Source organism: Eschrichtius robustus, chromosome 16 (assembly GCF_028021215.1).
Source record: "Eschrichtius robustus isolate mEscRob2 chromosome 16, mEscRob2.pri, whole genome shotgun sequence".
Lineage (NCBI taxonomy): Eukaryota > Metazoa > Chordata > Mammalia > Artiodactyla > Eschrichtiidae > Eschrichtius > Eschrichtius robustus.
In genome coordinates, this window is record NC_090839.1 from 14492231 (window position 1) to 14518003 (window position 25773).

General features: G+C 44.8%; 1 protein-coding gene across 3 annotated transcripts in view; it reads left to right on the top strand.

The window, feature by feature from the left end:
* The window catches only part of SLC13A3 (solute carrier family 13 member 3), a 77415-nt gene that overhangs the window by 20725 nt on the left and 30917 nt on the right, over positions 1-25773 (top strand). For all 3 annotated transcript variants that reach the window (XM_068525291.1, XM_068525289.1, XM_068525290.1), the window contains 4 exons: positions 9266-9531; positions 12206-12366; positions 21282-21348; positions 24057-24242. In XM_068525291.1, coding sequence (XP_068381392.1) covers positions 9296-9531; positions 12206-12366; positions 21282-21348; positions 24057-24242 — 650 coding nt within the window. In that variant the 5' untranslated portion in view covers positions 9266-9295. The remainder of the gene's footprint in view (positions 1-9265; positions 9532-12205; positions 12367-21281; positions 21349-24056; positions 24243-25773) is intronic.

Sequence of the window (25773 nt, forward strand, 5' to 3'; positions counted from 1 at the left end):
GCAAACTGTACACTTACAATGGACGCATTTTATTGTACGTAAACTACAGCTCATAAAGCTAATTTTTTTTAAAAAGTCATGTTTATTTTTCTCACCAGCTGTTGCTCTAAAATGTATTCAGTAGGGGACGTTCTTCCCCTATAACCTGGACTAAAACTCCTGCAGACCATGACTTTCCCCATCACTCTTGAGAAGGAATTAAAATCCTCCAGTTACTTGAATATACAAACACGATCTCTATTCAGAAAGTCAATGTTCAGTTCCAGGCAAGGATCAAAATGTGGAACTTGGTTCGAGGAAGTCTTTTTCCCTCCCCTACCCGGGTGCTTCACGGGCTGGGAGCCACTGAGAGGGAGATCCTTCTCTCCCGGACTCCCCCTTAAGTTCTTCCTCTTCCTCATGTTCTAGAGAGAGGTCTCTGACATCCAGTGTGAGAGAAGCCAGGAGGGCAAGAGGAGCCTGGGGAGCAGGTGCGTGCTTGCGGCTCCCCTGCTCGGCTGGCTTCCCCCGCTGGGGGCCTGGTACGTCCCCTGACACATTGTCTTGCGAGCATCGCAGGAGGTGGGGGAATAGAGGGTCCCCACTCCAGAAACACTTTCCTTGTGGGATACATTTTCTCTGATAGGCTGCACCCCTCCAGTGCCTGGTTTTCCATTGGTTTGCTGCGTGTGAACTTTTTGGGGGGTCCTAGATAGAAGCAGACTTCTTAGGCAGGATTTAAAGTGGCCCTGGTGACCCACCTCTGGTCCTCAAGGAACACTCGGGATTTTCCTCCTCACATCTTTGGAGTATTTGTCCAGCTAGGGTTGCCAGATAAAATACAGGGTGCCCAGTTGACTTTGAGTTTCAGATGAACAGTGAATAATTTTTTTAGTATAAGTATGTCCCAAATGTTACATGGGTTATACTTATGCTAAAAAATTCATTCATTGCTATTCATCCGGATGCTGATTGGACATTTGGAAGTAGCCTGCTTAGCTTCTCTCCATCTCCCCCTTCTGTACTGACATAATGCTAAGCGGAGGCCCGGGAACCTGCCTGTTTTATCCAGTAGGCTGCCCTTGTGACCTTGGCCAGGTTACTTAATCACTCTGTGCGTTAGTTTCCTTATCTGTTAAATGGAGATAATCACGGGACCTACTTCATAAGGCTGTTGTGACAATCACAGTAAACTCTCAGTAAACTGAGATAACACAGGGACAGTAGTTGGAATGGTGTCTGGCACATAGTACATTCTCAGTAAATGCTGGGTCTTAGTAGTCTTACTGTGGTGGTGGTGGTTGCTATCCTATGAAGAGAGGGAGGACTATAGCTTCCAGTTAGATTATTCTCTAGAGAAAAAGAGCCAAAATGGAAGGAAGGATGAGGCTCCTGGATGGGAGAATTGGGAGGGGACATGGTGATTATTAAAAGCATGCCCTTTGGAGACAGTGGGGCACAGACGAGAAGTGATGGAGGGACATAGATGGCAAGGCCAGGCTTGAGAGGGGTTCTTTTGGTCTAGGAATGCGAGAGATTCCAGGGGTGCTAGAGAGTTAGAGGCTGCAGGAATGTGGCAAGGGCACCCATGGATCATGCAGAGATGTGGAGTGGTACGGAGTGCAAACTCTGGAGTCAGACCGCCTTGGGTTCAAATCCCGGCTCTGCCTCAGCAACCTCGGGCAGGTTACCTGACTTACCCTCTTTGCCTCAGTTGTCCCATTGCTAAAATGGAGATAATAATACCTGCCTGCAAGCGTGGCTGTGGAACGGAATGAGTTAATGCATGTAAATTACTAGGAAAAGTACCTGGTCAGTTGTAAGCACTTGTTCATTAACTCTCATTATACTCGGAGCCCTTTAAATGTTTAGGGGAAGAGAGTTTAAAGATTAGAATTTTCTGTTTAGATGTGCAGTTCATGAACAGCAACACTACCCTGGGACCGAATTACCTGGGTCACAGCTTTATATGCATGACTAAATCGATGTCATTTATAATCCCCTCTGAAAAATAATAGGACCTCTCATTAAATGAATTAATACATGTAAAATACCTGGAACTTAATAAATACTCAAAACGTGTTGGTGGTTTTGGTTGTCATTATTATCATAATTATTCTCCTGCATAGTGATGTGAGGCAGGATAGAAAAGGCAGCTCTGAACAGAGCTTCTTAGGGTTCAGATTTTCCAGGTGGCTTTTCATGCCACTGACCTCAACCATTATAATATTCTCTTTTCTTTTCTTTTCATGCCCTTGTAAGGATAACCCAGGTAGCAGGGTTACCGTGGCCTCACAAAATGAATTGGGAAATGCTCCTCTTTTCTCTATTCTCTGGAAGGGTTTGTGTAAGATGGGTATTACTTAGTCCTTAAATGTTTAGTAGAATTACCATTGAGGTCAGCAGGACTTAGAGGGTTTTTTTTGGTTGTTGTTGTTTTTTGAGGGGAGTTTTTAAATGATTGATTCTCTTTAATAGACAATGAAATATTCAGCTTTTCTTTTCTGATAGTTGGATAAGTTATGTTTTTCAAGAAGTTCTTCTGTTTCCTCTGAGTTATCAAATTTATTGGTATAAAGTAGTTCATACTATCCATTTAGTATCCTTTCGAAGCTGTAAGATTAGATTAGTTCATGAGGGCGGGGTGGGGGGGGGGCCCATGATGGAATTATAGCCCTTATAAGAAGAGAGCTTGTCTCTGCATGCCTGGCACCAAGGAAGGACCATGTGGGGACATAAGGAAAAGACAGCCGTCCGTAAGCCAGGAAGAGAGCTCTCCGCACAACCCAAATCTTCTGGCACCTGGATCTTAAATCCTCCAGTCTCCAGAACTGTGAGAAATAAATGTCTCCTGTTTAAGCCACCCAGTCTGTGGTATTTGCTTGTAGCAACCTGAGCTGATTAAGACAGACATATATTCTTCAAACTGGAATACCTATTGGTCTGTCAGGTGGTGCATAAAACAGGATAGTTGTGTCTTCCAAAGCCAGCAGCAAGTTTCCAACTTTGACAGCAAATAATTGTATATTTTTAAACAATGGATGCATTATGGAGCATGATACCACACATGGGTTGAAGAATGTCAAGTTTGCACCAGAATGTGACCCAGATTCCTTGAGGGCTTTCCATGGATGTTCTGCCTGGAGGCCCACAGAGTGACTGGAGCCCATGTACTGGCTCACGAGACCTAATGGTTACATTTTCATGAATTTCGCTAGCTAGTTGTTAAACATAGATACTATTTAAAATGAAATTTTATTAATTGGGGTTAAAGAATTATATCAAAACAAAGGTAATAGATAGTCAAAACTCATCACTTCCTAATTGTTTTACTATTATCTATGGTCTTGAGGTTATTTACATCTACTGTTATTTACACCTATATGTGCGGAGGAAATACTGTGGAGTGTTGTGATACAGTCCATCTCTTTCCAACACTGTGCTCAGTGATGTAACTTGGTGGCTTGAAATCAGCCATGTGGGCGTATTTACACCATAGAAATCACTAAACACTACAAATCAGGGCTTAGCTCATTGTTTGGTTGCTTGTCTAGACTTAAGAAGGTAATGGGAAAAGTTAGTAATACAGATCACACTTAAAATGTGTTGTCTATAGCTGTTATATTGTGACTAGCACAAGAAATGAGGAACTATTCTTCCGGTATTTGAAAACCATCATTTGATTCAGTAAAGAAGACACACCATTGGTAAGCGAGTGACGTTCTGACATATTCCTTCATTGTGTCTGTTTTGTCTTAATAATTAATGTAAATGAAAACATAACCGACATTCATAGTGGAACTAAACTCACTGGTCAGTGACATGAGTGACTTCTTAGCTGAATTAAATAATAATAAAGAACTTTTACACACACACGCAAACATATACACCCACAGTTTTTTCAGAGAGCCAGTTGTTAAACATTTACCAGCACACCACTTGAGGGATATTTGGTGGGTAGAGTCTGATAAGGTCATTTGAGTTTGCGAAGAACTAGCCATTGAGAATGGTCCCATGATTGGCACTGTCAGATTTCCTGGTAAAAGTGCCATGACTATGTCTCAGTCATTTTTGTAGTCTCAACTCCCAGTCTGGTGCTTAGCACGTGGTCAGGAATAATGTTTGCTGAATGGATGATAGTGAACATGTTGTAAGCACTGTCTGAGTTGCAGAAGCACGTATTAGTTATTCAATAAATATTTTGGGTTTCTACTATGTGCCAGGCACCTGTTCTTGGCTTCAGGGACACAATCCCTGCCCTCCTAGAGCTTACATTCTAGTGGAAGAGAAAACCAGTAAAGTATAAAATCTGCTTTCAGGTTAATTTTATGTCACCTTGACCAGGCTAAGAGATGCCTAGTTAGTTGGTGAAACATTATTTCTTAGTGTGTCTGTGAGGATGTCTCTGGAAGAGATTGCATTTCAATCAGTAGACTGAGATCTGCCCTCACCAATGTGGTGGGCATCATCCAATCAGCTGAGGGCTTGAATAGAACAAAAGGGTGGAGGGAGGGCAAATTCCCTTCTGCTCGATCTGAGCCATCCACTTTCTCCTGCCCTCGGACATCGGTGCTTCCGGTTCCCGGGCTTTTGGACTCAGATTGGAACCTACACCATCAGTCCCCTGCTTCTGAGGGCTTTGACCTTGGACTGAATTATACCACCAGCTCTCCTGGTTCTCCTGCTCGCAGATGGAAAATCGTGAGACTTCCTGGCCTCCATAACTGTGGGAGCCAAATCCTATCACAAATCTCCTCTTACATGTATCTAGATATGTCCTATCCATTCTCTTTCTCTGGAGAACACTGACTAATCCAGGTGGCAGCAATTGGTTATATGAAGAAAAATGAAGCAGGATAAGGGGATGGAGACAAGTGGTATCACGCTTCTGCCACACAAGGAGCCAGGACATGGCCTTCTACTTAAAACCTGGCTCCATCTCTAGGAAGCTGTGTGTCTTCAGAGTAGTCACTTGACCTCTCTGAGCTATGAAAACTGTCTCTAACTGATATTGGGGTCCATTTGTGGACTCACAGGTTCCAAGCCCTAAGAAGACCTTGTTGGCCAAATTTGCTTTTTTGTGGTCTGAACCTTTGGATTCATTGGCTTCCCGGGTGGTCCCTGAAACCCCACTGGCAGAACGTGGGCATTCCAGAAGCTTCTGTAAATGGGGTGCTGTTTATTGTGCTGCCACTTTCCTGCATCTTTGTTTGCTGTACTAGGAGTACCTGGGTTGGGTCTGCCCCTTTGTTTGCCTCTGTGGAACCCTGGAACGATGCCTTTTGGCTCCAAGCACCCATTGAGACAAAGAGGTCCTTTTCTATAACAGATGCAGCGCAGGATCTCAGCTGCCTGGGAAACCCCAGTTTGGGGTTCTAGAAACATGCCTGACACCTATCTGTTGCCTCTCTGGTCTCAGTGTTCATATCCGTAAAGCAGGGGGCTTGGCGATGGTCTGACTGTCCTCCATTGAATTCCTGGATCAGGGAGGTATTCGGTTTGCCAGGGTGGGTGGGAGGGAGGGAGCGAACAGGGGGCCTAGTAGAGAGCTCCTCATCCCACTTCTCCCAGAAAAACTCCTTTTAACTAAATTTTACTCTCAGGGTTTGTCTGTTTTATATTGTGATTCAATATACAATTTTGCTTGGACAAAGGGCTGGAAGTTATAAATACTTATAAATCTGTGATTATCTAAGATCTCTCATCCCTGATATGTAGGAATCTGCCTGGTATAGGAACCAAAAAGATGTTAGGAAATCAAAACTTAGGCAATTTTTAGTCGTGGTATTTGATTCCATATTATTGCTTTTGCTTTCGATCTTTAAAGTGTGTGTCCAATAATCTGACCTCTTAAAATACTCGTTTCAAATGGTGTTGATTTGTTTTACAATTATTCTTCCCTGACCCCAACAACTCAAAACTGTGAGAACTAATAAATGAATTCAGCAAAGTAGCAGGATACAAAGTCAACACACAAAAATCAGTTGCATTTCTATACAATCTAAAAAGGAAATTAAGAAAATAATTCATTTACAATAGCGTCAAAAGGGATAAAATACTTAGGAATTAACCAAGGAGGTGAAAGACATGTACAATGAAAACTACAAAACATGGCTGAAAGAAATGAAAGACATAAATACAGGTCTTCCTCAACTTGCAATGGGGTTACATCCCAATAAACATATTGTAAATTGAAAATATCATAAGTCAAAAATGCATTTGATACACCTAACCTACTCAACATCATAGTTTAGCCTAGCCTACCTTAAATGTGCTCACTTACATTAGCCTACAGTTGGGCAAAAATCATCTAGCACAAAGCCTATTTTATAATAAAGTGTTGAATATCTCATGTAATTTATTGAATGCTGTACTGCAAGTGAAGAGCGGAATGGTTGCCTGGGTACAGAATGCTTGTAAGTGTATCGGTTGTTTACCCTCATGATGGTGTGGTTGGCTGGGAGCTGAGGCTCGCTGCCACTGCCCAGCATCAGGAGAGAGGATCAGACTGCATATTGCTAGCCTGGAAAAAGATCAAACTTCAAAATTCTACTGAATGCATATCACTTTTGCACCATCATAAAGTTTAAAAAATCATTAAGTTGAACCATCAGAAATAGGGGACTGACTGTAAGTGGAAACATGTCTTGTGTTCATGGGTTGGAAAACTTAATATTGTTAAGATATCAGTACTACCCAAAGTGATCTAAAGAGTCAGTGCAATCCCTATCAAAACCCCAATGGTTTTTTTTGTGGAAATAGAAAACCCATCCTACAATTCATGTGGAACCTCAAGGGACCCCAAATAGCCAAAACAATCTTGAAAAAGAACAAAGCTGGAGGACTCAGAAGTTTTCCTGATTTCAAAACTTACTACAAAGCTGCAGTAATCAGAACAGTGTGGTACTGGCAAAAAGACAGACATAAACCAATGGAACAGAATAGAAAGCCCAGAAATAAACCCTCACATGTATGGTCAAATGATTTTTGGAGAGGGTCCCAAGACCATTCAATGGGGAAAGGACAATCTTTTCACCAGATTGTGCTGGGAAAACTGGATATTCATATGCAAAAGAATGAAGTTAGACCTTTATCTAACAACACATACAAAAATGAACTCAAAATGTGCTCATGATCTAAACATAAGACCTAAAACTATAAAAATCTAAGAAGAAAACATAAGACAAAAACTTCAGGACATTGGATTTGGCAATGATTTCTTGGATATGACACCAAAGGCACAGGCAACAAAAGAAAAAATAGACAAATAGGAAAAGAGGATTTGTTTTACAAAAATTCCCTCTGTAAGAGACTTTTTGTAGGTCTGTAAGTTGCATGAGAGAATGTAAACACTGGTACGAAAGCTAAGGCACTTGGGAAATGGAAATTCTCCAATGTTGGGCGTGTTAAACAGTCTCAGGATGTGTTTTCAAGGTTGGGAAATGGATGTAGATGTGTCTTACAGTCTTCCCTCTCTCAGTAAGGGACAACCTCATTCTTCCATTGAGGCCAACAACTAGAATTACCCTGGGCTTCTCTCTTTGCCTTACACATCATAACAGATCCTTGGCAAAGCTATCTTAGAAATAGATCCAGAATTTGACGACTTCTCATTACCTACAGTGCTCCCATCAGACCCTAGCTGCCAGTATCTGTTGCTTGGATTATTGCCAAGGCCATCTCATTGGTCTCCCTGGACCATTGGACCTTGCCCCTTTAGATGGATTAACTAATCGTAGTGTCTGCACATAGTTTGATGCCTGTCCTGTGTAGCTGAGGATATGTTCTATTAGGATGGTGCTTGTTAGGATGGAATTCAGTTCAGTGTGCTGTGGACACTGAATAAAGTCGACAAAACCTACTATGAGTAAGAAATAAGAAGAATAAATGGCACCAAACAGCACCAAATCCAAGAAATAGTCTGTGTTCACTGGAACATGCAAGATCATTGCGTTGAGAGAATATAAGAAAACAAGGTCAGGGCAGTAGGCAGTTTTACTTAAATAGTGACTATGGGAATAATAAGACACTATTTATTATGGATCCTGTGGGACACTGATGTATCAGAAGACGTTACCATTACTGCGCTCTTGTTTCATCAGCAGGTGAATAGTTTCACAGGTTTTGACAAATGTACAAACCCATGTAACCACCACCCCAATCGAGGTCTAGAACATTTCTGTCACCCCAGCAGTTTCCTTTGTGCTCCTTTGCAGCTCCCCCCACCGCAAAACACAAACATCCTAACCCCAGCCTTGGCAACCACAGATCCGTTTTGTTTTGAACCTTTGAAATTGCATTGTCAACCTTAATGCATAGATTCTAGCATTCAGCTGATAACAGCTGTGGGGTACTTGGTTAAGAGAGTTGGCTCTGGAGGCAGATTGTCTTGTTTGCACACCCATTGCCTTGCTACTGACCTCCTGGAATCTCAGTTTCCCAATCCACCAAATGGTCATAATAATTATACGTACTTCACTGGGATTTTGTGAGGAATAAACAATAGCTGGTACCTACTAGCCCAATAAATATCAGTAATTATTATTACTATTTATAGAGTGGGTACCAAGTGTTGGACATTGTGCTAAATGCCGTGTATGGATGCGGCAGTTGCTACTGGTGCTCTGTCCACATCCCTGTTGGTGGTTACCATTCTGCACATGCCAATAGCTTCTTGCAGAACCCTGGATGCTCTGCATGAACTTGTTATCTGGCTGCTGCACAGGGCAGGTCGAAGTGCTGGAGAGTTAACGCTCCCATGAGCAGCCCTCAACCAGTGATGACCAAGAGCTGGCAGATAAATAGCCAGCTTCCTTGCCTCCCAGGGGGACTACTCTGAGGCATGATCTACACTGTCTTCTAGGGTCCCCATCAGGATTGAGCCCCAGCTGCCCTCCGTAGTAACCTTCTTGTTAATACACTGTCTTGGCATCCTTCTCTCTTTCACTTCCTGACTGCCCTTCCAGAACTTTCTGAGATTCCCTGTCGAGCAAACTACTTTTCCCTCTCATGCCCAACTCAGGGTCTACTTCTAAGACAATGGGGTATTTCATTTTATCATCAAACAATCCTATAAAGTGGACAGATATAGCTTCCCCATTTTATAGTTGAGCAAAATGAGGCTCAGATAGGTGACACCACCGGCTCAAAGTCTGAGCCTTTGGCACTTACCCTCTCCACTGCCTCCCCGAGGAATGGGCCCTGATGGGCCCTGCTCCAGGACCTCTTCTCCCTCTGCCACCCCAAGCTCTGCTGACCCTCCTGGGCCTGCATCTCCCCCCTGCAGGAAGGTCGCTGCCTGTTCGTCATCCTGCTCATGGCGGTGTACTGGTGCACAGAGGCCCTGCCCCTCTCGGTGACGGCCTTGCTGCCCATCATCCTCTTCCCCTTCTTGGGCATCCTGCCCTCCAACAAGGTCTGCGCCCAGTACTTCCTGGACACCAACTTCCTCTTCCTCAGCGGTCTGATCATGGCCAGCGCCATCGAGGAGTGGAACCTGCACCGGAGAATTGCCCTCAAGGTCCTGATGCTCACTGGGGTCCAGCCGGCCAGGTAAGGCCAGGTAATGGGTCCAGCCCAGAGGTGGCGAGGCAGAGGGACCACATCTCTTGGAGCCCAAACCCACTCTTCCTGCTCTGGTCATCCAGGGCAACAAACTCATCATGTCCCACCATCCACTTGTTTATTCGTTTCTCAAATACTTAGTGAGTCCCTCTGTGTGCCAGACACAGTGCTAGGCCCTTGGGCAGTTCTCCAAAGTACGTAAGAATCACATGGGAATCAGCTGAAATGCTGATTCCCAGACCTCACCCCCAGGGATTCCTGTCCAGTAGTTTTAGAGGGGGCCATATTAGCAGTTTGACTCAGACTACTTGGGGCTGAATCCCACCTTTCCTGCTCTGGGAGGTGACTTAGCCTCTCTTGGCCTGTAAAATGATGATACAGTAGCTTGGACCTGCACAGTAAATGCTGGCTCTTATCATCCTGGTTTTCTACTTACCAGCCACAGTGACATGGTGGGTGGGGAGTGGATGGAAAGATGGCCTTGGAGAGACAGGGAGGTAGGGTCCATTCCTAAGGGATTCGGGCCCCCTAGCTAGGATTCCAACTTTTATTTTAAGATGATTGAATGGCCTTTAAAATAAGGTCATTGTTGTTCTTTTAATTTTTTTTTTTTTTGCAATTTGTTGAATCTTAAGGATTCCTTCCCAGTAATGTTTTTAAATGCATAAAGCACAACACATAGGATTTAAAACAACAACCACAACAATTACAGCAAAATGCACTTATCCAAACAATTTTTTAAAACCACACAAATTTGTGATAGAATACTATATGTACTTCTTTATTAACACAATAAATGATGAGATCTAGTAACAACCTCATAGCTGTAGTTTTGAGGCAGTTCTGAGTGTCAGTGATATTCCAAGATGTCTCAACTATTATAATGTGATATGGAAGTGTCTGTGACCTTTATTGGTAACAACTCCCCTTCTAATAGAGACAAAATTTTTAAAATTAATTAATTAATTTTTGGCTGCATTGGGTCTTTGTTGCTGCACGCGGGCTTTCTCTAGTTGTGGCGAGCAGGGGCTACTCTTCATTGTGGTGCGCGGGCTTCTCACTGTGGTGGCTTCTCTTGTTGTGGAGCACAGGCTCTAGGCACGTGGGCTTCAGTAGTTGTGGCATGCGGGCTCAGTAGTTGTGGCTTGCGGGCTCTAGAGTGCAGGCTCAGTAGTTGTGGCGCACGGGCTTTGTTGCTCTGCGACATGTGGGATCTTCCTGGACCAGGGCTCGAACCCGTGTCCCCTGCATTGGCAGGTGGATTCTTAACCACTGCACTACCAGGTAAGTCCTCCCCTTCTAATAATACTGAACTTTTTTGCCTATGTTTATCACTGAAGGAAATATTTAATTTCTATTAGATGTTAGTAAAATAGAGGTGTATTTTCCCCTATCATGTCCATTCTGAATTATATCCATGGCCCCCCTGGTTATCAATCTCTGCTTTAAAAAATTCTAAGCTGGGGAGTGACATGACCAGATTTGCATTTTTAAAAAAATTCCTCTTGGCTGCCATGTGGGGATCAGATGAAGGTGAGAAGCTGGATGCAGCCCAGGTAAGAGACTGTTCTGGGGATCCAGACAAGAGATAGTGCCACCTTGGACTAGGGTGGTGGCAGTGGAGATGGACTGAATGGATAGGTTTGAGAGCCTTTTTTTGGTGGGGATGGGGGTGGCGATGAGGGAGAAGGAGGTTCTGAATAACTCATGATTTTCTAGTGTCTGCTCTGGGCCAGGCATTCTGCTAGGCTCTGTAGCTGTTTCTTCATGGAGGAACTGTCAGTCCTATGGGAGAGACTCCATCTATAGAACTGATCCCAACACAAAGCAGAATTTAATACCTAAGGGACACATGGTGCAATATGAGCCCACATGAGAGATATAGGGTGACTTCTTGGAGGAGGTTACATTTGGCCTTGAAGAATGGATGAGGCTGCTGTCAAACATGTTTTAAAGTTACAACAATGAAAACAGTATGACACTAGTTCAGAAATAGATTTTTAAAACACAGAATAAATAATCTGGAAGAAATCTAAATCCGTGGGAAAGGGAAGGATTCAAGAAGTGGTGGGTGTTGGAATAATTTGTGTATTCTTTAGGAAAAAATTCTACTTAGATCCGACTTTGTTCTATACAACTAAATAAATTCCAGGTGGATTAAGAGTTCAATGTAAAGAAAAACAAATCACTAAACTTAGATTCCTGTTGGTGGGAGGGACCAAGCAATGGCAGGACATCAAGGTGTGTTTGGGAGCTGGCGAGAAACTCAGCAGAGCCTGAGCAGAGGTGCCTGGGAGGAGTGGGAAGGGAAGGGGGAGAGGAGGCTGGGAAGGCAACTTAGGGTGAAACAGTGGAGAGTCGTGGTTCCAAACCAAGACACCTTTATTCTGCAGTGGGAGCTATCCAGGATTTGTGGGCAAAGGAGAGAAAATTTCAGGGTTGGTGTGTCTTTAGAACTATTTTACCTTGGGCACCTGAGGTCAGTTCACTTACATACACTGAGTCAGTTTCCTTAGATCTAGAATAAGCGTGGTGAATGGATTTGGTTTCTACTTGGTCACTAGCTTGTCCTCTCTGGGCCTTAACTTTCCACGTGTAAACAAGTGGGCTACAAACCAGAGGCCCCAGTTCTAGGTCTGCCTCTAACTCCCTCTGTTCCCAGGCTCATCCTAGGGATGATGGTGACCACCTCCTTTCTGTCCATGTGGCTGAGCAACACGGCCTCCACGGCCATGATGCTGCCCATCGCCAGCGCCATCCTGAAGAGTCTCTTTGGCCAGGAGGTTCGTAAAGACCTCAGCTGGGAGAGTGAAGAGAAAGCAGGTGAGTCTGTGGGAAGGGACTGGGAGCAACTCCACCAAGGTGGAAGAGTGGGAGTGGGGACATCCAGAGGGTGTTGGGGAAGGCCAAGGGGATGCACTTATTGAGCACCTACTGTGTGCCAAGTTTAATAATAATAACTGAGAATTCACTAAGTCAAACCATGGTACCTTTTTTTAAAAATTGCATTTATTGAGCATTTACTATGTACTAAGCAATGAGTTAAACACTTTACGTACATGAACTCCTTGGCCTCTCAAAACAGCCTCATGAAGTAGGTACTATGCAACTTGAAACAATGATGAGATTTATTTCAATGAGATTGGCAAAAATAAGAAAGCTGGATAGTGCCCAGTGTTGACAGGAATGGGAGCCATTGGAACTCTGTGCACTGCTAGACAGTGTGGACAGTCAGCCTTTCTTAAGGGCATTCTAGAAATATTTAATCAAATTAAGTGTGCGTATACCCTGGAACCCAGAAGTCTGGCCCTGAATGCAAGTGCTAAAGGCATTCTGACACAGGTTCATGAGGAGACACGTGTGACCACGTTTAGTGCAGCATTCCCTGTGGTATTTTGGTTAGGGTTCGGGTTCGGGTTAGGGTTAGGGTTGTGGTATGGCCACCATCGCCAGTAAAGGAGGGGATTGAGTGTGGTGGGTGCACGTCACTGAGCACTATGCTGCTTTTAGGAACAAAGAATTAGAGGGACATATAGTTACATAAATAAATCTAATAAAACCTAGTTGTGATTGGAAAAGCCAGAAGGAGATATAGAACACAATATCGTTATATAAATTAAAAATACTCACAAAAGACAAAATGTTTGCAAGAACATAAACAAAGGAAAAGCTACACATTAAACGCATCCCAGTGGTTGCTCTGGGAAGGATGGGATTGGGAAATGGGGATAAAAGGGACCAAATTAATAAATAAAACAAAAAGAGTGGCCTTGTGCAACAGATAGTGAGAATGTGCCGTGAACTGAGGGATTGGATTCACTTAAATCTCTGAAATTGTGTTCTAAAGAAAACAAAACACAAGTAGCTGCCATGTTTTTAAATGACTAAATGAGAGCTCAGAGAGGGGAACTGACTTCTCCAAGTCACACAGCGAGCAAATGGTAGAGCCCAACTTTGCACCCAGGCAGTCTGGCTGCAGAGCCCACTCTCCTCCCCATGAAATCAGCTGCATCAGTGAGAATTCTTTTGGCTGCAGGTAAAAGGATGCATGTCTGCCAGTGATTTAAAGAACAAGGGTTTATTTTCCTCAAATGTCAAAAAGTCAGAGAAGGGCAGTTTCAGGGTCATTTCAGAGGCACAAGGATGTCAGGGCTGTTCACTGGCATCTCTGTGATTCCCCTGGTCTTTCCCTCATGGTTGCAAAATGGCTGCCACATCCATCTGCATTAAAACGTCTTTCTTTACACACATGTATTTTAAAAGGAAGTTTTAAATTGGTATATATGTGGGCAGAGATTGCAGTATTAATTCTCCCTTTGTTCTTTTAGTAATAGAACCCCCACCTGGGCCCATGCTTGTGCGGAGAAAAGACTGAATGTCTCAGCTTCCCTTGTGATTAGATGTGGTCATGTGACCAAGATTAGCTAATGGGGTATGAGTGGGAATGGTGTGTGCAGCTTCTGGGTGCTGCCCTTCCTGCTTCCTACTCCTGCTGGTTGGGATGTGAATAGGATGGTGCAGATGAGAGATGCTACCTAGGACCCAAAGATGGAAGGTGTGTGTTGAGAGAGGGGATCGTAGATCTGCTCCAGTAGCTTTGGATCATTTACTCCAGTGAACACAGCATTTCCCACGAAACCATGGGCTTTGTGTGCTAGTTATAGTTTTTCGAATATGCATGAAAATAAATATATATCTGTTAAAAATCTAAATATTGATCCATGTGCCATCTATGTTAATCTCACTTACTGTGGTATGGGTATTTCCCCATCACGCGGTAAAGGATCTTGATTATTTTATTTCCGTGACAGCCCTGAAAGCTAGAAATGATTATAAGTACTTTACAGGCGAGGTTTAGAGAGGTGAAGAATCAGTCACAGTGTTGGTAAAATAGTAGAGCCGGGATCTATGCAAGGTCAAAGTCTTCCACATGGAAGGGAAGAGATGTTCTATAGCAGAGGTTGGCAAACTTTTTCTGTAAATGACTAGACAGTAAAATATGTTTTGCTGGCCACTTGGTCACAACTACTCAAACTCTGCCCTTGCAGGGAGAAAGCATCCATAGACAATATGTAAATGAGTGGGCGTGGCTGTGTTCCAATGAAATTTTACTTGTGGGTGCTGAAATTAAAATTTTGTATAATTTTTACATCACAAAATATTATTCTTCTACTGATTTTAGCCATCCACTTAAACATGTGAAAACCACAGCTGGCAGGCAGCAGGCCAGATTCAACCTGTGGACCATAGTCTGCAGATCCCTAGTATTCCTTAGTAGAAGCCTAGTATTGGCTTTGTCAGTTTTCAAACTGTTTCCCCTGAGTCTTGGGGCTCCAAGAGAATACCTCATAGTCACCTTGGGGTGGCAGCAAGCAGTTAACTCTGCTCTGTCTCTCATTTCAACCCAGCTGCCCCCACTTTACCTACTTTATACCCTGAGCTTCCAAGTAACAATCACCGATGTTTATTGAGCACTTACTTCTATGCAAGGTCTCATCTAAGGGCCTTACATCTGAATGTCGTGGAGCTAGCTTTGACCTCATTTAGAGCAATGGAAATGGAGGAAGAATTTAAAAAGTGGTTAAAGTAGTCCCCAAGGTCACGTAATTCCAAAACAGCAGCTCTGGTGTTTTGAATCCAGGTTGGTTGACTTTAGCACCTGTACTCTTAACCTCTGTTGTTCTGCCTCCCATAGAAGATGTTTTTTTCTAAGAGTTTAGTGGCCAAAAAAAAAAAAAAAAAGTGTGAAAACCAATTCCCTCATCATATGAAAGAAGATGAAAAACCTGAGACTCGGGAAGGGGAAGGGACTTGCCCAAGGTCACACACAGCGTCAGGTGCATAGGCGAAATCCAGAGTCTTTTCCCTCACGCTGCAGGATGTCAGGAGGCAGGAGGCCCTGGGAGGCTGGGGCAGACCCCTGCTTTCATAGGCGGCGGGATCAGAGAGCGGGGATTAGTTAATGATCAGCCCCAAGACCTAAAACGGGTAATTCCAGTGCAAAGAGAGATGTTCTCTTTCATACAGTTTCTGTGCTCTGTCCTGGTGGCAGGAGGTAAGGACAGGAGTGGAGGGAGTGGAGACTCTGTTTATGGTCCAGGATAGGGGCGAGGAGGCTCCTGGAGCTTTAAGTCCCTGAGGGACACCCAGAGCAACAACTATAAGGATGATGTGAGCTACCATTTCCTGAAGACCCACCCTATGCCAGATACTGTGCTAAATTTTCCATACCCATTAGCTCATTTAATCTTCGTAACAGTACTATGAAGTAGATGACACCCATTTTACAGATGAAGAGACTGAGGGTCAGAGAGGCAAAATGTTTTGCCCAAAGCAACGTGGTGAGTTAGTTGCTGAGCTTTGTCTGAATCTGGAATCTGTGCTTACAAGCCAGAACAAGATAGAGCCTGGGGCAGGGCAGGGCTCACTGGACAAGACCCTGGGGATCCTCAGCCTTGGAGGGCAACCCTGCTCCTTCTCTTCAGTTCTTTTACACACTCTTCTCCTTGCACTGCCTGGGGGACCAGGGCCACATGGGTGGTGGCTTCTCCTTCTACATGCATGTTCTCATTAGATCCTCCCCTTCAGCCCTGCAAGGGTGGCCCTATCATCATGCCCATTTTACAGAGGAGGAAACTGATGCACAGAGTGGTGAAGTATTTGCCCAAAGTCCCTCAGCCAGTAAGGGACCCGCTTGGCTTTTGAATCTAAACTCTACCACTCTTCCCCCTCCTTTTTTCTGCCCAAAGAAGGCTAGGTTGCCACCCATGCCTTTCCTTTAGGAATGCCCAAGATGCTATCATTCCAAAAGCAATCTTGTAAGCTGAGTTAAGCACTGCCCTCCTCTTCCCTCTTCATTCATGAGACTGGGAGAGGGGACCTCTTCCTGGGGCTCTTCTCTCATCTATAAAATGAGGACAAAACCACCCATTTCGTACATATCGTTGTGAGGCTTACATGAGAAATGAGAGCCTGGCACATAGACGTGGTTAATACGTGGCAGTTATACAATTGCTACCACATAAAAACCAGTATAAGAGTTCCAGGAATTGGAAAGAGTGGGTAATAAGACCCTACACCTTGATTCAGGTTGAAGTTTCCTATGACTGCTAGTTGAGAAGGATTTGCTTATTACCCGTCTCCTCCTTGGACTCCAGGTTCCATGGGAGCTTGTGTCAATCTTTCTCATTGCTGTGAACTATAGTATTGTTCACCTAGAACACTGTTTGGCACGTAGTAGATAATCAATAAGTGTGTGAAATAAATAAATAAACAAACCAGTTACTGAACTGTTCTATGCCTGTTTCCTCATATATAAAGTGGGGATATTAATCCTTACCACCCAGGTAGTTGTGAGAACTAAGTAAGTTCATGGATGTAAAACTGCGCATCCTGGGGACCTTTGACTTTCCCTGGGGTGCTGTTTACCTAATCTGATACAAGAACTCTCTCCTGAGAGCCTTCTGTGTGCCAAACTTCAAGAACATTTCAGTCATACCGGGGAGGTTCGATTAGAGTTAGCTGTTCCAGGTCAGAGCCAGGTGGGTGCCTTTGGAGGTGGGGTGAGATTCAAGGGGTGGGGAATCAGTAGTCCTGGGAACAAGCCCGACTCTGCCATTAACCCAGTGGGTCATCTTGATCCCACGCTTCCCCCATGTCTCCGGGCCTCAGCTTCCCGAGGTGTAAAGAGGAAGGTAACAACCCCTGCCCAGCTCTCTCAGTCTGTTCTGAGGCTGCTGTAAGATTACAAATGTGAAAGTTCTAAGTTCCCCCACCCGATATAAACTCAGGGATTGTTATTATTTGAATAAGATCTTACATAAGCACCAAGCTCCTAACCAGCCTGCGATTTCTGGACCCAGAGAAGTCAGAACCTTTGGAGACTTTGGCCTGTTTTCGTGTGGTCACTTGGGTCACCGTGGTCACAGGAAGTACAGGGATGACCCGGGATAAATGGTTAAGAGTAGCTGAGCTGCTAGGGGCTGAGTAGCACCTTGGGTTTCCAAGTTTTTTTCAACTTCATCTTCATTGGTTTTATCGTCATCATTAGAAAAAAATAATGCTTGGTATCAAATTTTTTCACATTACTAATTTGCATAAAGAAAAAGTGAAACTCCCTCCTTCCTAATTTTAATTGCTACAGATAATTACTGTTCATAGCCGTGTGTGTATGAATAGCTTCCTCTGCCTCGTCTATAGCACGGACAGTTTTGTATCAGGGCTCTCCAACTCCGATGCTGGCAGCAACCAGCTTCCATGGCTGAGAAAAGCGGCCAGGTGAGGACTGTGGCAAACTGGTGAGCACTCACCCCCTCTAAGGTCATGGGTAGCCACTGGAGGCTTCAGTTCCCCATCTCTAACTTCAGGGGAGTCTTCTCAACCCTGCCTGCCCAAACGAACGACCTACAGAGCTTTAAAAATTACTGAGTCCCCAGAGCCTCTAAACCAGAACCTCCAGGGTGGGACCTGGGCATTCTCAGCAAATTCTAATGTTCATCCAGGGCTGAGGAAGGTGGCCTATTGTTATACCCGAGATGCTGGTGAGCTCTGCGGACATCTGATGCTGCGTGACAGCCATTCCCAACCCGGGTGAGAAGGGTACAGAGAGAGCTAGAGATGGGTGGGGGGTAGGGAGTCACTGGGTCAGGGTTCTTCCTGTCTGGCCATCCCCTGGGGAGCGACTTTGCCCACCAGCGTCAGTGTCCTATTAACAGCCCTTCACTTCCTGCTTCAGTGCCCCGGCCTCCGGCCTCGTGTGTTGCATGTGGACATGTGTTCCCATCACGGGAGCCCTGAAGCCCTTGTGCCCATGGCCCAGGGTGAGCTGATCTGAATTTAGCCTTCAGACCCCTGCTGGTGGTCACCAGCCTCAGGCACAGTAAAAATGACCCAATCAGCCACCATGGAATCCTGCTCCCTCGTGGTACCAGCAGGAAGAGAACAGCCCAGAGTGGAGAAGGGCAGGGACTTCCCCAAGCCCCCTGGTGAGACAGGGAAAGAACTGAGGCTGGAGTCTAGACCCTTCCACCCAGTCTACATGGCCAAAGCCCCCCAGGAATACATCTGTAGTTAAACAGGTTGAGTTTGTCATCGTTGCTGCAGTGAGGGAGAGCACACACCACGGGCAACTACAGTCAACTCAGAGGGTGCTAGAAAGCACCTCTCATAGGATTTGGGCTTTGGTTGGGTCATTTGGGATGGGGATGGGGGCTAAGGAAGCAGGGTTTGCTCTAGATTGGGTGCTGTCAGAGACTGGGGACGATTCTGTGATTAGGCAAGAAGTAACCATTTATTTAGCAAGAGAAGTGGAAGCTTGATATTTTGTGGGTGGCAAGTGGCTTTGCACTTAAACGAGATTAGGAGGTGTCCTTGCTCTGGCTCATTTTATCAGTCTCAGAGTGACTTTGTCTGAAGTCGGTGATGTGTAAGATTATTTAGGTCCAACAAGAGAATGATGTGTCATGTCTGGGTCAGACCAGTTCCAGACTTCAGGGACCACTCTTATATTCTTTCTTAATAGTAACCCACATTTTCTAAATCCCCACTAGTGCTCAGATTCCTGTTAAATTTTTAAAATCAGAGGCTGGCAAACTTGGGCCCACCAAATCTAGCCTGCTGCCTGTTTTTCATGCAGCCTGTGAGCTAAGCATAGTTTTTATGTTTTTAAATGGTTGGATAAATCAAAAGAAGAAGAATATTTTGTGACATGTGAAGATTATATGAAATTCAGTTTCAGTATCCAAAAGTAAATGTTTAGTCACACTTACTCATTTCTGTATTGTCTACGGCTGCTTTCATGATATCATGGCAGATTTGAGTGGTTACAACAGAGATCATATGGCTTTTCATATTTACTGCTGGCCTTTTACAGAAGAAGTTTGCTAATCCCTACTTTAAATGACGTTTTAGTTGTTCAGGTTGCTATGACAAAAATACCAGAGACTGGGTATTTATTTCTCCCAGTTCTGGAGGCTGCGAAGTGCAAGATCAAGGTGCCAGCAGATCCGGTGTCTGTTGAGGGCCTTTTTCTGGTTTGTAGACAGCCGTCTTCTCACTGTGTCCTCACATGGTGGAAAAGGCAAGGGAGCTCTGTGGGGTCTCTTTTATAAGGGCACTAATCCCATTCATGAGGGCTCCTCCCTTATGACCTAATCACCTCCCCAAAACTCCACCTGTTAATACCATCACATTGGGGATTAGGTTTCAACATATGAATTTGGGGGGTGCTGAAAACATTCTGTCTATAGCAAATAAGTCAACTCTTTAATCCTCTTGATAACCCTAGGGGAATTATTACTTCCATTTTATGAATTAAAGATGTTCAAGGAGATCAAGGGATTTATCTAAGCCAGAGTTTCTTAACTTTGGCACTATTTGACATTTTAGGTAGGATAATTCTTTCTTGTGGGGGCTGACTTATGTCCTGTAAGATGTTTAGCAGCATCCCTGACCTCTGACCACTAGATACCAGTAGCACCCCAACTCCCCCCATCCCAGTCGCAACAACCAAAAATGTCTCCAGACATTGTCCAATGTCCCCTGGAGGCAGAATCGACCCCAGGTGGGAACCACACTGATCTAAGGTCGCAAAGCAAGTGATGGAGCTAGGACTTGAACCCTGAACCCATGTGTTCAGCTACCAGTCACACTTCCAATGCCCTGGGATGGATTCTTTTGCTCTTGGTGATGGTTTCAGCTGCAGAAACTTTTAATCCCTTCAGCTGTCTCCACGACACTCCAAGACCCCTGCGGGGAGACTGACTTATCAAGCAAGGGCTTCTTTAAAAATGAAGTCAGATCCTGTCCTGACTCTCCTATGCTCAAGCACTCCCCTGGCTCCACTCCCATCTGGCTCAGAGGAGAAGCTAAAGTCCTTACTGTGAGCCCCAAGACCTCTGTGTGATCCACACCACTTCCTGCCACCTCACCGCTGCCACTTCTCCCACCTCTCCTCCTCCTTCATGCCCCTCCAGCCCCACTGATCTCCTTCCTGCTTCCCAACACACCAGACACACTCTCACCTCAGGGCCTTTGCACTTGCTGTTCCTGTTGCCCCCACCCCTCTTCCCACAACTCTTCAGATGATTGGCTCCTTTGTATCCTTGAGGTCTCAGCTCAAGTGCCATCAGCTCATATGTCTTCTCTGTTGACCTGATCACAATAGTCCACGTGCTCCTCCTCCCCACGCTGCAGCCACTTTCCATCACATGGCCCAGTTTCATTTCCTCTGTCACTTTCATCACAACTTGAAGTTTTCTTTATTTGGTTATTGTCTGTCTCCCTTTCTAGAATATAACTTTCATGGGAGCAAGGACACTGTCCTATATTATTCACTGTGTACCCCAAGCTCATAGTCAATTGTACACAGTAGGTGCTCAATAAATGCTTTTTGAATGTATGGCAGACTGGGGTCACCCATCCCATTGCTGATTCATTACCACTCAGAGCTAGTCTTTCCCAAACATCCCTTTGACAGTGACAGCTCAGGTTAGCCTAGGCTTGAGTTATGGGTTGTCAAGCAGCCTTGCAGCTAACTCCCTGCCCACGGGCCTGAAGCCCTCTCCAAAAAGGGATGGGTGGGACAGGAGGATGGAATTTTGAGTATCTTTTTTCTTTTGGATGCAATGACTAGTATAGGCCAGGACCTGAGGAAACACTCTTGATTGGCTGCACAAGAATGGGACACTCCTGTCCCATTTACTACATCACACTAAAGACATCGTGTTCTTTCCTCCTAGCTGCTGTGCGGAAAAACGGCCTGCATACTGTGCCCACGGAGATGCAATTTATTGCCGGCACAGAAGAGTGAGTTCCTGGTGAAATTCACAGAGGAGCCAGTGCTTGATCCAAGGAGATGGTGAACAAGAATTCAATGCTCCAAGCAATCCTCCGCCTACCCCCCAATTTTTCTCCAAATGACCTAATGCCCAAGTTTCCACCATTTATAGCTTTGGCTCCAGCCTCCTTGAAAAAAGCAAATGTGGGAAGGGCAGGGGAGCACATTAAATCCCTAAAGGTCTGCTGAGGTGTAGGGTCTGGAAGGAGGGACCAGAAGAGCAGGAGGCACAAGCCACACGACAGTAGTGGAGGAGAGGGTGTACCAGGCCAAGCGGCTCCAAAGACAAAAATGTCCTGAGACACCCTTCGCACTTGTGTGACTTAGGAAGTATCTTGACATTGACAGCACATTTAGTCTTTGGTGTCTTTTGTATATGGCAGCGTGGATAAGATCTGGGTGCTTCGAACCATGCAGACCTGGCTTTGAAGCCTGGCTTTGCCGCTTACCGGCTCTGTGATTTGGACAAGTCACTTAACCTCTCTGAACCTCAGTTAGTTTCACTTACCAACTGGACACGATATCAGAACCCACCTTATAGGGCTGTTTTGATATTAAATGAGAACATGTAGCTAAAGCAGGTTTCTGGGCCTTCCGTGCACAGATGGTAATGCTTGTTATTAATGGCACTGTTATCTCGATTTAATGGTGATGAAACAAACAGCAGGAAATAAAGTGACTTGCTCAAGGCATTGCTGGGCATCAGTCAGGTCTGTTTCATTCATTCAACAAATATTTATAGAGAGCTTATGATGAGCCAGGTACTGTCAGGGATACAGCAACAAACAGAAAAAAAAACCCTGCTCTTGCGGAGAAACAAATGCACAAGTAAAATCCATAGTGTGTCAGAAGGTTGGTGAGTGCTATGCAGGAGAACAAAGCAGGAAAGCAGGCTAGGGATGGGGTTGGGGGAAAGGGCAGTTTTTAAATGGGTGGTCAGGGAAGGCCTCACTAAGAAGGTCATTCTTGAGCAAACGGCTGTGGGAGGTGAAGGATCTGTGGGAAGAGGGTTCTCAGCAGAAGGACCAGCAGGTGGAAAAGTCCTGAGCGTTCAAAGCAGCCAGGAAGCCAGCGTGGCTGGAGGTGGGGGTCAGAGAGATTGCTTGTGTGGCAGGAAGACAATGGTAGAGGGACAGAGCATGTGGGACCTCATCGGCCATTGATGTAGCTTTGACTTTGAATGAGATGGGAGCTGGTGGAGGGTTCTAGCAGAGGAGGGACATGATTTTACATGAGTTTCTCTTATCCCATGGCCTGCGCTCCTTCCTGGCACCTTGTTTGGGGGCTTGGAGTACAGCTTTGAGATCTGGGTTCTATAGTTGGCCCAGCTACTCACTACCATGCAACCTGGGAACCACCTGCCCACGCAGAGCTTGTGCTGAGTCTTTTGGAAAAGAGCTGATCCCCACTCTCTGGAGCTCCATGTCCACTGGATGGAGTCCCCAGCCCCACTCCGGCCTCCGTTTCCCATCCAAACGAGGAAGGGAGTGAACAAGATGAGCCTGAGGGCCCTTTCCCTCTCTCATTCTCCTGTGAGGCTCAGTCTGGTTGGGGCCCCAGGTCTGAGGGAGGCCACATGTTCCTGACCAGGCCTCTCACCCTGAAAAGTCAGGCCAAGGCATCTGTCTCCAGCTGCTTCCAGCCGTTGTCTTCCTTTCAGACCCAGATCGCATCCCCACTGCCCTCTGGAGAAGGGGCCCCTCATGTTAGTAATTAAGGCCTGAAGATATTTGAACTATCTTTCATTCTTTCAAAGAAATTGATTTGTTACGCAGGGACAATTCTTAGTTTTATTCACTTATAAACATTTTATAATTGCACAAGTAAAAAGAAAAAAACTCTTAAACGAAAAGAAAAATGTACTCAGTATCTCACTCCCAAAGATAGATTAGAACAGTTAGGTAAATACTATTCTAGACTGTTTCTTGATATCTCTCTATATACATAAGTGCATTTCTTTATTTAAAAAAATTGATCACACTACATATGCCACTTTATAACGCATCACCTCACTTAATGGAGTGTAGTGGACATCTTTTCACCTCAATAGATTTGTGTCAACATCATTATCTTTTAATCATATAATTAACGATTCTTAATTTTATTTTTTCCCCAAACTCCTCAACTGTACCAGGAAAATAACCCAGATAATACAAATAAAAAGTAAAAGAGGAAAAAAATCCATAATTCCGTCCCCAAGAAAGGCACCAAAACAACTTTGTGTATACCATTCTAGACTTTTCTTAATATTCTTATATTCATGAAATATGTGCATATTTTTAAAATAAAAAAACTAAGTAGTGCTGTTACCTACCTTTTCACTTTATATAATGGACATCTTTCATTTCAATAAACACCCATCTAAATCACCATTTTTAATAGCTGCATTGGTATTCCATCCAGAAAGAGGATCATCTTTTTTAGCCAATCCCTTTTTGATGGATATTTAGGTTGTTTTCCATTTAAATTATATTTAATACCAATTATTACTTTAGGACAACTTCTTAGAGTAGACCACTTAAGCTGAAGGGTTGCACATTTTTAGAGGTTTTTGGAGCCTGTGCCAATTGCCTTCTAGAAAGTTCACTTAGCTCTCCCGTCCTGGGCAGTGTGTTTCCCCATAAGGCCAGGAATTCTGAGTGTCTTCTGAATGGCTTCTCTTTGGGTTTGTTTAAAGCAAAGACTGTCCTGAGGAGGCGGAGGCTCCAACGGATCTCCAGGCTAACTCCAAGAAGGAGGAGGAATATCGCAGGAACATCTGGAAGGGCTTCCTCATCTCCATCCCCTACTCGGCCAGCATCGGGGGCACCGCCACCCTCACGGGCACGGCCCCCAACCTCATCCTGCTTGGCCAGCTCAAGAGGTAAAAGCCAGTGCCCCCCCCCCCCCTCCCCAGCACTGGGGTTTCTTCTCCTTCTACTCTTCTCCTCCTCCTTCATCCAACATTCAGGAGTGTCTGTTGAATGTCTTCTATTGGCCAGGCTCTGGGGACCCAGCGATGCACAAACCCCAACAAAGTCCTTACTCTGGGACACTTCCATTCTGGTGGGAGAGACAAGCAATACCGGAAAAAGCAAAAGAATATATAATATGTTGGTGTGACGAGTTATGAAATAAAGCAGGATAATGGAGTAGAGGTGACAGGAGTGATGCTGTTTCATGTAGGTTGGTCATGGATGTGTGATCTCTCTCATATGGTGACATTTGAGCAGAGACCTAGAAGTGAGGGGGTGAACTTTGTGGACACAGGAGGGAAGAGCATCCCAGACGGAGGGAATAGCTTGTTCAAAGGTGGGACTGTCCTGGGGAACAGCACAAAGACCAGCCAGGCTGGGGTTCAGAAGGGGATAAGGTAAGAAGAGCCCAGACTAAGGCAACAATTGTAAGGATGCAGCTCTTCCTAAAAGTGAGATGGGGAGTCAGAGGAGAGCTGAGAGCCGAGGGGTGACACGATATGACATCTGCTTCTAAAACCAACCCCGGTGGGAGGTGTTGGTGTGTGGCTGTGATGTGCCGTGAGAAGCTTTGCAACCAGCCACAGGGGCCAGCAGTGGAGTGGATTCTGCCAAGAAGTGAAACCTCCCCATCGCTGAAACTGTTCAAGCAGAGGCTGGGTGGCCATCCGTCAGGGCGTGAGAAGCAGAGAAGGATTCGACAAGGTGGCTTGTCGTTGATTCCATTATTCCAAACCTCTGAGTCTGAAGATTTAAAAAATCCTTAGAATCCTTCAAGATTCTAAGTATTTTCAGATTCCAGGATTCTGAGAGGTGGGGTTTCTAAGATTTCATTGCAGTGGAGATGCATTTAATCTATGAATGTAAGCATTTGACAAACAAACAGCAACAAAATTATTTGGTATTCAACATGGCCACATGTGCTGGCCAGCTTCTTTATCTGGTATTCAACCAAAGAATCAAGGGCTTACTGGGATGATGGAGGGAAAGCTGGTTGGGTTGGTCTTCCTGAGAGTGGGCTTGGTGTACATAAATCAGTACTATACTTGTGGGTAGTCAAAGTTATTTTCATGAGAAAACTTAAGTACGCCCATGTCTTACGTCATGAACCAATTTTAAAACCTTAACCCTGCACCGTATTCTCAGGTTCTCAAATCCTTTGATTTTAAGAGTATGATGAAAAACAGTGATTCTCAGCCATGGGTGCATTTTAGAGTCTCCAGGGAAGGTGAAAATAATATGCTTGGATCTCGGTTGCAGAGATTCTGATTCGGGAGGTATGGGATGGGGGCCAGGTATTTCCCCAATTGATTTCAGCCCACTGCAAACCTTCGGTGTCTTTTCGTCTCCATTCTTTGAGCAAGACTTGGCTGTGAGACTGGAAAACCAGAAGCCAAGATGGTCCTGCTTCAGATGTAGGGACGATCTGGGCTGACCCTT